The following is a 12,227-nucleotide window of genomic DNA, read 5'->3' on the forward strand; positions in this document are numbered from 1 at the left end:
CAAACGACGGACAAAAATTCTACGGGCCATCAAAAATATTATGCTAAGCTACAAAAAGATACTATGATCCTTTCCAAATCTTGAAGCCCATTAATGAGATAGCTTATCAACTCAAGTTGCCCAACCATTAGTCATAGACAATGCTTTTCATGTGAGCCTACTTAAGCCCTACAAAGGAGAGCCACCAAGTAAACCAGTTATTGAAGACCCTCCCGAAATCGAAGACCAAGAAGAGGTGCTACAACCCAAAGCTATCCTTCGGCATGAAGACAAGGTATTATGACATGGTAAGATTATCCGACGGTATCTTATTAAGTTAAAAAATTATCATTTTGAAGATGCTAGATGGATGCAAGGAATACAACTTAAGGATAGTACAAGAGAGAGGTAATGTCATAAAATCTAATATCTAACCAACCCAAATGATTTTCTCATATTAAATTGATCATTTAATGTGGGAGAATAAACGAGAACAAGGGTTAGAATATAGACATGTGCTTCCAGATCTATCTCAACACGGGGCCAATGGTAAAGGGGTCCAAATGAGAGATGGTCTGTCAAAGAGCAAGGCTAGATAATGGAGCTTAAAGACCTTAGGGTTAGCTTCATTAAAGACCTCCAAAAAGTCATTTGACTTTAGGTAAGCTAGGGCTGAGCTTGAGGTGACGTGTACTGCCGATACGATATCGGCGCTAATATCGACGCTTACACCGATGCTATTTATTTTTAAAACAAGTTTTAGGACGTCGATATGCGCATCGATATTTGTGTGACGTGCTGTAGTGAATAGACCTACAAGAAAAAGAACAAGAAGAGAAACAACAACAAAAAAGACAACGCGGAGAAAACTTCTTCTTAAGAATCAAACAACTTAAATATGCAAATATCTTAGGACATGATCCAATAAATTACATTTATGGTTGATCGTCTTCTGATGAGCTAAAACAATATATGGACGCGACCGACAATATGTTTCAAGCATGAAAAAAAACACATGCTACTAGGGAACTCCCTTCATATGGTACATGATTCAACTTATGTTTTAGAAAATTTGTTTATATTATTCACATAACACAACTAAAAAGAAAAAAAGAAAGTTACGTTTACTCTAAAGGTTGTGTTGACATAATAAGCCAAACACTCTCAAAAGATGTTCCTCTTTGAAAACATTACAAACAAGGATTTCATCCAAAAATACAATAATGAGCTTGCCCAAGTATGGTTTTAAGCCGGTCTTCATAAGTATCATAAAAGGAGATGGGCAATTGGTCAAGCCAAAGGGCATAAGCAAAGACTCTTAATGCCCATATCATGTTTGAAAGATAGTTTTGTGTATATTTGTAAGTCTTCTACATATGCGATAAGAGTTTGAACATAGATTTATTTTCGTCAAATAGCATGCTCCATGTAATTGATCAATTCATCTACCCTTGGTAGTAGATACTTGTTCTTTAAAAAACCCAAGTTCAAACCATGATAATATATACACATGCACATGTACCATCGTTTCCTTTGCCAATAGAATAGGAGAAGCCCATATTGACCAATTTGATTGAATTAAACCCTGCTAAGGTATTTTGTAAGTTGTTATTCTTTCTCATTTGCTCCTTTATGACTAAGCAGATGCGACTTGCTGATAGGTTTACTACTTGGCATGATATATATGCCATGTTTCACATCTTTGTGCACTTGGTAAACTATTACATAAATGATGAGGGAAAACATCGTGGTTGGCTTTGACATTAACAAACCTATAGTTGCATCATTTGAACAATCAATACATATCTTTTGTAGTTCAAGCCTTGTTGAGTTTGATTAGTTTCTTACCTTAAGTCATTTCAATATACTAAAATCAGATGGATACCTCTTATTCTATTCTATAGCTTATGTGTGAAAGAAATTGCTACCCAAAAAAATTCTTTGTGAAGCCAATAATTAATGATTTCATGACACCAAAAAATGATAAAAGTAGCAGGACTTATACTCATGGTGATATTGATCTTATATGAACATTTTGCTGTAGAAGCTAACATGAATGCCTATAGCAATGAATGGACATGAATAGGTTATATATTTTGGTGATAGCAATATGTGTGTGCAAATTCATGTCATTCACATAAGAGCCTTCCATGCCTAGTGGATGAGGGATCACTCTCACGTGATGTTATAAGTGCTAGGAATGACCAATTCTTTTTTTAATTGTTGTAGTAGGACCCCCCAATCTCATAAAAATAAGAAAAAATTTCAAAACATTTCAAATGCATAAGTGAAGGGTAAGTATAGAAAATGAAAAGTCGTAGGAAATGAAAAGCCCATTAAAATCTAAAGTCAGAAGACATTTCATCTCCATATAAAAGAAGTGGTAGAGTGCATTCCTTCTCCATTACCTTTCTTTTAGCATTTTCTTCTCTTTAGAATTTCCTTGCACTAGTAGCTAGAGTTTCTTTGCACTATGTAAGGTCATGAAATCATATCGGTATGACTCCTCTATGTAGGTTTAGTGTGATCCCACCATTTGTAGGTGGGATTACACTAAATCAAGGTTTTTTGGATGTTTTGGAATCTTTGAGTTTTTGACCTTTTAATTGGGAATACCTTTTTGTTGTAGTGTTTCAAGCCCCCCATGCAATTAAATGAATTGATGCATCTTTTTTGTAGGGTTTGTGGTGCTTGTGTCTCTTAGCCCCCTAATGGGGCAATTGTTATCATGGTTATCATGCTTCAAGCCCCCGGCATGACTAAATACAAGATCACCATGATGGACTATGGCAAGAAGGAGGTGTTAGGATTGAGAGAAATTAGTGCCATTTAAAGGTGAACCAATGTGTGAACTCAATACAAAGACCTTGTAACCTTGGCAAAAGCTTACAAACTGATACAAAATTTAGGAAGCCCATACTTGCTTGAAAGGAAGTATAGTATTTAGTAATCTAAAACTTGAAATTCAAATGTGAACAAGATGGATTGAAAATCCTAGTATCTCCCCAACCAGGTAGGGGATGGGTTTATGAAGGGGATGGGCATCCCCTTTATAAACCCATCCTTTCCCCGTTTTAAAAATTTCAAAATCCAATTTCTCAAAACAAATGACAGGAGAGGTAGCTGGTCACTTACTCTCACAAATTAAACTTACTTTGTCTACCATGCATGAATTTGTGACAATACTAACTCATCTAGCCACAAAATTAGAAACCAAATCAACAAGAGAAAGATCTCTATTTTGTTTGACTAATATGAAAAATATACGCCCTTTGACTGATATGGAAAATTATGGCGTTTATATTTACATAAAATTTATGTGATGAAAAGTAACACCACAATAATGTGACATGTATATTGCCTCGAGAAGTGTGTCCTCGTTAAAATTTTGATTCTTCTTGGATGATGTGGCCACATCATCCAACATGGTCTATATATACCTTTTGATCACTGAACTCATGTGTGAATGCTAGTTAGATGAGTTGCATCATTGCACGCAGGTGTCGAGTTTGAGAGACACTTGATGAAAAGTTACACCACAATAATGTGACAGGTATATTGCCTCGAGAAGTGTGTCCTCGTTAAAATTTTGATTCTTTTTTTAACATAGTGCTCTCCAAAAAACTTTCTCTAAGTTCACAGTCTACTCAAAATTCGAAACTAGTTTACACTAGGTCGGTCACATTCAATGCCATAATATAACAAACAAATGGCTCACTTAGAGTGCCCCACATATGTCCCAAAATGGTCCATGACCTAGGAGGGCCCATGACGTTTAGGCGGTGCATTGAAGGGTGCTCCAGAATCCCATAGCCGCTATTTGTAGTTGTTTCAAGGTCATCTCATCATGCATCATTGCACCTGCAAAACTGGATTTGAGCTGCTGCAACCAGATGGAGCAATGTATAATGGTGAAAGCTTGATGGAGGGGGTGGTTGAGGCACCCGCCAACAAAACAATCACGGTACTCTGCAGTACTCTTGCAAGCGGGTCTTTTTGGCAGTGAGCATGTTATGGGGAGCTCTCGTTTTGGTCGAAGGGCCTTCTAACGGCACCATTATTGGGCCTATGGGGGAGCCCTCTAAGAGTTTGTTGTGTGAAAAGATTCAAAGTTCCAAACAGGCTGATCGAATGATTCTTTTTATTGGGCCGTTAAATGCCACGTGGAGCCGATCAAATGGATTATATAGCTGTCAGGTTATGAAGCTTTGACGTTTCTCACACACACGGACTCCTCTTAGACTCGTCCTCTTTCTCTCACTCTCGCAGCCCATCATCCCATGCATGCCAACAAAAAGCCGGGCCAGCCGGCGATATCTCTCTAGGCTAACATTCTCTCCACAAACGCGCGCTCATTCTCTTTCCCTTCTCTCTCTCTCTCTCTCTCTCTCTCTCTCTCTCTATCTATCTACCTGACAGCGCGTACGAGCAGAACCGGCCAGGAGACGCGCCTCGTTTGAAAGGAGAGAAACCGCAGAGCTCTGCCGCCATCGTTAGGTTGCGTCACTGCAGGTACCAGAAGAATTTTGATTCCATCTGCACAACCATATTCATACCCTTCATCAAACAAAGGCTCCCCAGATCTTGTGTTTTTTGCATCCGGCAAGGTCGCTCTTGACTAATCCTATACAGACACATTCTGACATCTCAGTGAATGCGCGCACACACGAAATGGGAAACTGCTGTAGTGCTCCGGGACCAAAGAACAAGAAACCAGGTCCTTATGAGGTCAAGGCCTACAACACAGCAGGTGCCCCTAAGCTCACTGTGCTTAGGAATCTCGCTAATGGTTTGTCAATTCCAGAAGGGCTAAATATCACAGATAAATACATCCTCGGCAAAGAGCTTGGCCGCGGAGAGTTTGGCATCACATACCTATGTACAGACCGCCAAACGCAGGAGCTCTTTGCATGTAAATCCATCTCTAAACGCAAGCTGAGAACTGCTGTGGACATAGAGGATGTGAGGCGTGAGGTTATCATCATGCATCATCTTCCTCCTCACCCCAACATCGTCACCCTCAAGCATGTGTATGAAGATGAAAATGCGGTTCATCTTGTGATGGAGCTTTGTGAAGGGGGTGAGCTTTTTGATAGGATTGTAGCTCGGGGTCACTACAATGAACGTGCAGCCGCAAATGTGACTCGCACCATTGTGGAAGTTGTTCAGGTGATGTATTTCCATCCATTTTTATACCCAACTGACAGCTAATGTGTTTGAGACTGATTCCTGATGACATATGCATGTACAAAATGTGTGCTTGGGATGTGCGAATACCCTCTATGTTCTCTGTTTGTTCCAGAAATTTCAAATGCTCATTTGACTCGCATTTTTTCCTTGTAGGCCTGCCATAAGCATGGTGTAATGCATCGAGATCTGAAGCCGGAAAATTTCCTTTTTGCAAACAAGAAGGAGAATTCGCCTTTGAAGGCGATTGACTTTGGTCTTTCTGTGTTGTTCAAACCTGGTACGGTGTCCTTTGTTAATACCTTGTTCACTGTTTAGTGAAGCTGTGCTTGAAGCATGAAACCTTCTTTGTTGCAGGTGAAAGATTTTCTGAGATTGTGGGGAGTCCTTATTATATGGCTCCTGAGGTGCTGAAGCGCAACTACGGGCCTGAGGTGGATGTCTGGAGTGCGGGTGTCATCCTATATATATTGCTTTGTGGGGTGCCTCCATTTTGGGCAGGTTGTCAAATATTGCATGCAAATGTTGCAGTTTTGTGTTTATTTTTTTGGAGGCCATTAAGTGGTTTGGCTTAATTTATTCTTTTGCATTGGCAGAGACTGAACAGGGTGTGGCTCAGGCAATTCTGCGGGGTGTCATTGACTTCAAAAGAGATCCGTGGCCCCGGGTTTCCGAAAAAGCTAAGTCTCTTGTTCGTTTGATGCTTGAAGCTGATCCTAGGCGGAGGCTTACAGCTCAACAAGTACTAGGTATGCTGCGCATGGAGCTTACATGCCCAAAGAATTAGTCTTTAATTTCCTGAAGATTATAATCCCCTGAATCTATTGTATCGCAGATCATCCATGGTTGCAACATGCTAAGCAAGCACCGGAAGTGCCTCTTGGTGAAACGGTGCGCTCAAGGCTGAAACAGTTTTCGGCCATGAATAAGCTCAAGAAGAAGGCTCTAAGGGTGTGTGCTATTTCCCTTTTGTCAAGGCATCCTTTGCAGATGAGAGAAGGCTCTTAATGGCATTTTTCACCGTTTTATTTTTACATTGGATTTCAGGTTATTGCAGAACTTCTGTCGGGTGATGAGGTGGAGGGGCTGAAGCACATGTTTAACATGATGGATACTAACAAAAATGGAGTGTTGAGTTTTGAAGAATTTAAAACAGGCCTTTACAAGCTTGGATCACAGCTTGCAGAGAATGAGATTCAACAGTTGATGGAGGCTGTAAGTGCTGCATCATATCTAGATCACTTCTAACGGCATGATTGTTGTTTCCTCTGAATTATGCCCTTTTCTAATTTATGGGCATAGAATAGGAGAAAGTATTTCACATAGGTGTGCAGAGTGCACTCAAGGAGGGCAAGGGTTGCATTGTCTTGCCACATTCTTTTGATGATCATAACCATCGGCCACCGGCCAATTGATTGACTGGCCACTGGCCAACACCGATCGGCCGTTTGCTAGTATAGAGTATACACATGATAATAGCATGTGAGAGAATATGTTAAGGAATATTCCCTAAACATTTTCTCTTGAATACATTGATTTTTGGTACTTTCTTTGTTGGTTGACTTGTTCCATATTTGGCTTTTGCAGGCAGACGTGGACAAGAATGGTTCACTAGATTATGGAAAATTTGCTGCATTGACCGTTCAGCTTCAAAGAATGGATAATGATGAGCATTTGCGCATGGCATTTTCTCATTTCGATGCAGATGGAAATGGCTTTATTGACTGGCATGAGCTTAAACAGACCTTGAGTGAGGACTTGGGTCCTGATGATGAAGCCCTAATAGATGACATTATGCATGAAGTGGATACAGATAAGGTGGGTGTTTATTTATTTCATTTTATTGAAGCACTTTTGGTAGTGGCTGTCTCTTACAAAAGAAAATTTGGGCAGGATGGTCTAATAAGCTATGAAGAGTTTGTGAGCATGATGCAAGCAGGCACTGATTGGAGAAAAGCATCTCGCCACTATTCGAGAGAAAGGTTCAATAGCTTGAGCATTAAGCTATTGAAAGATGGCTCCCTTCAAATGCAAGAAGTGACTCAGAAAAAATGACGGAGAGTGGGAGGGCTTTGTGTACATTGCATTGAGGACATTGATTCTTTGATTGTTTGGAAACAAAAGATGGGAGTCGGAGCTTTGACTGCGATCGTCTTTGGCAGACGACCATTTTTGTGTCAAGCGGTGTATCTTCGAGCACCATAGAGACCATATTTGTACTTGGCATCTTTTCTAGGGAGCTTAGCTCCCAATTATCATGAGCTAGGCATGGTAAGTTAGGACAGCGCGACACAGCTGCATGTGGGTGGTTGCATTCTTTATTTTTTGAGAGGGCACATTCTTTCGACAAATGCCATCAAGGGAGACATTGATGAATCTGTCGAACCTCAGCCTCCATTGTAGAGTAAGTGCTAAAAAAGGCCTTGCTGTATGTTGCACTCACGTCAATATAGTGAAAGTTTGCGCGGCGAAGATGAGTCCTTTCTGATCAGTCAATAACACCCCATCTCCACCAAAGTTCAAAGATTTCCAATGGTGATTTCCAATGGTTTTGCTGGTGTGGTTGAAGGAGTGATCAGCTAGCTGTTGCCATCTTTGGTGAAGAAGGGTAGCAAAAATGTTAATTTTTTTATACATCGGACTAATCATAACATTTAGTGGCAATATTGCTACACTCAAAGATTCACACATTAGTCTCTCTCTCTCTCTCTCCTAGTCTGGCTAGATCTTTAAGGTCTCTTGTTCCTACGAAGTTAAAGCTCTCTTCTTCTCCTTCTTCCTCTCTCTCTCTCTCTCTCTCTCACACTCGCATGTGCGGGTACATATTTGCCTTCCACATTGCTTATTATCACCTCTTGAAATGATGATGCTACGACCCCCCTTTTTTTTCGGTGCACACCGTATGGAAATTTTTTGAGAAGTAAAGGAAAGAAGAAGTCTATTGTACACAACCCTTGAACAATCTATTTATGCATATATTGCTAACTTTTAATATACTTATATGGTAGTCTTAATGGCTTCCAAAAAAAACAAAAAAACATTCACTTATACCTACATAGTGCAAGAAGACTTTAAAGGAAAAAAAATGTATGGGGGAAAATAAAGGAGAAGAAAAACACAAATGTATCAATGTGAAGTCAACCACCTCTTTATATGGACACAAAAAGTTTGATTTTTCACTTTCATGGGTCTTTTCATTTCCTAAGTTCATCCTTGACGTATGCACTTCTGATGTTTTAAACGGTTTATCTACTTTTCTTGATCTCAAGGCTAATGTATATTTCTTGGTGGCATTCTAATACAATCACTCACAATTGTCAGTTTTGCCAAAAAAAAAAAAAGATGTTTTGAAAGGTTTTTTACTTTTTTTGCGATTATTAATTTTTTTTAATAAATGAAGAGTTAGTATATTAAAAGTTAGTCATATATTAGCCTCAAACAAAATGCCAATGATGTGGCATTTCCTTGAGGCTTTGAGACGTGACCAAAAGGAGCATAGCTGAAGACAGTGCGTTGTCGCACCCAGTAGACCACCTGCGAGTCTCTGGATAGTACCTTGCTCACACGTGCAAAAGAGAGACGCCACAAACCACGTACGCTCGTAGAGAGAGAGAGAGAGAGAGAGAGAGAGAGAGAGAGAGAGAGAAGGGTGACTTTCTTCCACTATCGAGGATGGGAGGGGGGGGGGGGGGGGGGGGGGGAGAGAGAGAGAGAAGAGAAGAAGAAGAAGAAGATGAGTATTTTAACGTCGTAGGGACCTATTCGAAGCGACCTTAAAGATCTATCCGATGAGGAGAGTTGAACTCAAGACCTGTGATTCAAGTGGGAAATGGCATAACCACAAAAATAGAAAGTCCCATCGCCTTTCAATTTTTCAAATTGAAGCATGTGAGCATTGCCTTAGATTCCACATGAATTCATCCCCACGATGTGGGTGCCCTATAGAGAGTGTCTAATGAGGAAGAAAATAATAATAAATGAAAGGTATAGGAAAGGAAAAGTCTATTGTGCAAATTGTAAGGCTTGTATGTGATGAATAGCAATTTGTTTACATGTCTTTGGTGGGTTGCATGTTGATGAAGTCTTTTGTGGTGGCCAAGGATGGTTATAAGCTAATTTGGGAGCACAACCTTGGGGTTTTGAAATATTCCCTAAGATACTAGGCTACATGAACATTCCCTTTACTAATATGTGGTGATTGGTAGACTATTGTTTGAATACACGGGTAGTGGATGGTAGACCATTAGCAACCAGCTACACTAACTAGTCCTGCTTGGTGAGCCTTTACTGTACATAACCTGATAGATTTTGGAGCGCAGTTGGTTACTTGGTTAGTTGGTTGTGATTGTTGTTGCCTTGGATTTTGTTGTGGTGACACGAGAAAATGAGTAGAACCTATTGATAGGCACCAATAATCGCTCATCTTGGGACTTGATGAGCATTGGAAAGAAGCAAGTTGTGTCCCATAGTTCTCCATAGACGACAAAGAGCTACTAAAGAGGGTAATTGAATCGAGCAAAAGGGTTGCAACTTAACCTACTTTGGTAGTTATTTGTAGATTGCACCATTCAACCTAGTAATATCGACCATTTAGTCTCTAGACCGTGGAGGCATCTTTGAGACACCCATCTTATTCTCAATCAAGCATAGTCAATTAACAGGCCATAAAAAATGAACTACACGATCGAACTAATAATCATGTACGAATGTCATCCAATTGTGCAAGCCGACGGACAATGTTTGAGTCAAGCTACAAAAAAGCAATGTAAATAGTTAAGCATACCGTCTTGCAATGAAATGTCACAGATTGAAACTGCAAAGTATACAGTGCACATCATGTAGAGGTGCCATACAAAAGTATGGTGGAGAGCTGGCACCGTGGTCTCTCCAAAAATTATAAGAAACGGAAGCCGTGCCCTGCCCCGTAGCGTTTATGTGTTGCACCAAGCTTATGTGTTGCACCAAGCAAACGCATAGTCATGGGGTGCTAGATACAAATAACGAACCTTGGAGTGTTTGTCGAGTTGAAGTCGCGCTTGTGCAATCCACTGTTGTGAATATATGTCCTCCCTGTCAGACACAAAACACACATTAAGACAAATAGAAAAGATGTAGGATATAGATTAAACTTAAAGAAAAGTAGAGCTAATTTCATGTTCTACATCATAGACAAATTGGACTCCTACGTAGTGCGATAAGTGCCCTCGCTTTACATCCTAAAACAATGAGCCAGAGCTTCATGGCCCAGTCCTTGTTGGGCATATCCCGCAATCAATGCATTTCAAGAGACGACATTTCAAACATACATATCAACCAAGGCAGAGCCATATGCCTTCAAGGGGATTTGACATACGGCCAAAGCACTGCGAATATTAATGAGGCCATTCCCTTGAGCCCCCGACTAGAAATCTCCTTGTGTTTAATTTTTCCATGTATGTGTGTTAGGGTGGTAGAAGGTGACCTCCTCGTACTGTGGGACTAGCAGTGTGCTTGGTTGGGTTTTGGCTGGAGAACAGATACAGCCTTCAAGAGAACAACAACGTTTCCTTCAACAAGGTCTCTCTCCTATGGCAAATTTGCAGTGGTGATGGAGCAAGGGGGCATCATCATGTATGCCTTCACATTGGTCCCTTGTCTTACAAGGTGGTGGGCTTCTCATTCATAGATGAGAAAAACATGACAGTCGCCTCTGTCCACTACCCTTCTCGCTGCACGGGCATCACCGTGACATACGACAATGAAGGGGGAATTGTCATCTTTCAATAGAAGCGCAGCAGCAGCAGAATGCCTGAATGCTACAACTCCTTCAACATTTCTGTAGGATCCAACGACAACAACATTGACATTTTCTTCAGGCTTGATTAGGATAGGAACTTCTGCCGTCGTCATTGCCAACAGTGTCATAGCATCTGCAAAAAAATGTGATGAACGAGCCTGCGAAAGCAATGAGTTTTGGTGATTCGAATCCAGATTAGGCCAATTGATCATTGATTTAAATCTGATATCTTCTGTTTTAGTAGCACTAGAACAGACCTCTGCCATGGGTTGACTGCACGAAATATCTGATCTTTGAGAGTGTTCATCACGTTGGCAAGCATCCGAAGTACCTTCCAGGTTGATGATTTGCAAAATATAAGCAGGGTTTGAAAGGTCTCCGGTACTCCTTTTCCGTTTTGCTCGGCTTGCTGCTACACAGGCAAACTACGTGGAAAAGAATTGGTGTGAATCTTGAGAATTAGGCATTGGGATCTGCTGCATATCATTTCCATGAACATTGAAGGATGGCCGAGGGCATAGGATTGTTGAATATGCATGAGCTATACTTGGAGTGGCATAATGCTGGCCATAACTAGTTGCGCATGCAGAAACGAGCCGAGTAAGGTAGTTGAAGCTCGACATACTATTCAGCTGGCCACTAGGTCTTGTTGCACATAAAGCTGCTATGATCGCTACGCAGAGAAGGCGTAGTAGGCCTATAATTAGGTATTGACGCTTCCTTCTCCTCACTCTCTCTATGTGAGTGAGTTTTGTACCTCCCCCCCCTCCTCTCTCTCTTTCTCTCTCTCTCTCTCTCTCTCTCTCACACACACACACACACACACACACACACACACACACACACACACACACACACACACACACACACACACACACACACACACACACACACACACACACACAATGACTACCATATTCATCCCCTAACATACTCACACACACATGTGCTCTCTCTCTGTCTCTCTCTTTCTCTAGCTCTTTGTCTTTTTTTTCTGGGTAGCACTATAGTCTCTCTCTCTCTCTCTCTCTCTCTCTCTCTCTCTCTCTCTCTCTCTCTCTCTCCTCCTTGTCAATGTCTTCCTCATTCTCCCCCTAACTCTCTCTCTCTCTCTCTCTCTCTCATTGTGTGTGTGTGTCTCTCTCTCTCCCCTCCATCCTTTAGTTTTGTCCATATGGACAAAACTTTAGTCAAGGTGTTTCTCGTCACCCTCCTTAAGTAAAAGTTTGCCCCCCCCCCCCAAGTATGTCTTTCTCTGCTTCCAACCTTTAGTTTTGTCCACTTG

General features: G+C 41.0%; 1 protein-coding gene across 2 annotated transcripts; it reads left to right on the forward strand.

Annotated features, from left to right (window-relative positions):
• Positions 1-4,286: 4,286 nt before the first annotated feature.
• Positions 4,287-7,852, forward strand: LOC147443295 (calcium-dependent protein kinase 13-like). Of its 2 annotated transcripts, XM_086529194.1 has the most exons (9): positions 4,287-4,491; positions 4,631-5,148; positions 5,323-5,446; positions 5,524-5,667; positions 5,763-5,915; positions 6,002-6,117; positions 6,214-6,381; positions 6,754-6,984; positions 7,060-7,852. In XM_086529194.1, the coding sequence occupies exons 2-9, from the start codon at positions 4,651-4,653 to the stop codon at positions 7,219-7,221; spliced, it is 1,596 nt and encodes a 531-aa protein (XP_086385320.1). In that variant the 5' UTR covers positions 4,287-4,491; positions 4,631-4,650; the 3' UTR covers positions 7,222-7,852. The 2 variants fall into 2 exon arrangements, with proteins under 2 accessions (XP_086385320.1, XP_086385319.1); XM_086529193.1 differs by having other exon boundaries at positions 4,288-5,148.
• The last annotated feature ends 4,375 nt before the right edge of the window (positions 7,853-12,227 follow it).

This window comes from Adiantum capillus-veneris, chromosome 14, assembly GCF_014529385.1.
Source record: "Adiantum capillus-veneris isolate H3 chromosome 14, ASM1452938v2, whole genome shotgun sequence".
In the NCBI taxonomy this organism is placed as follows: Eukaryota; Viridiplantae; Streptophyta; class Polypodiopsida; order Polypodiales; family Pteridaceae; genus Adiantum; species Adiantum capillus-veneris.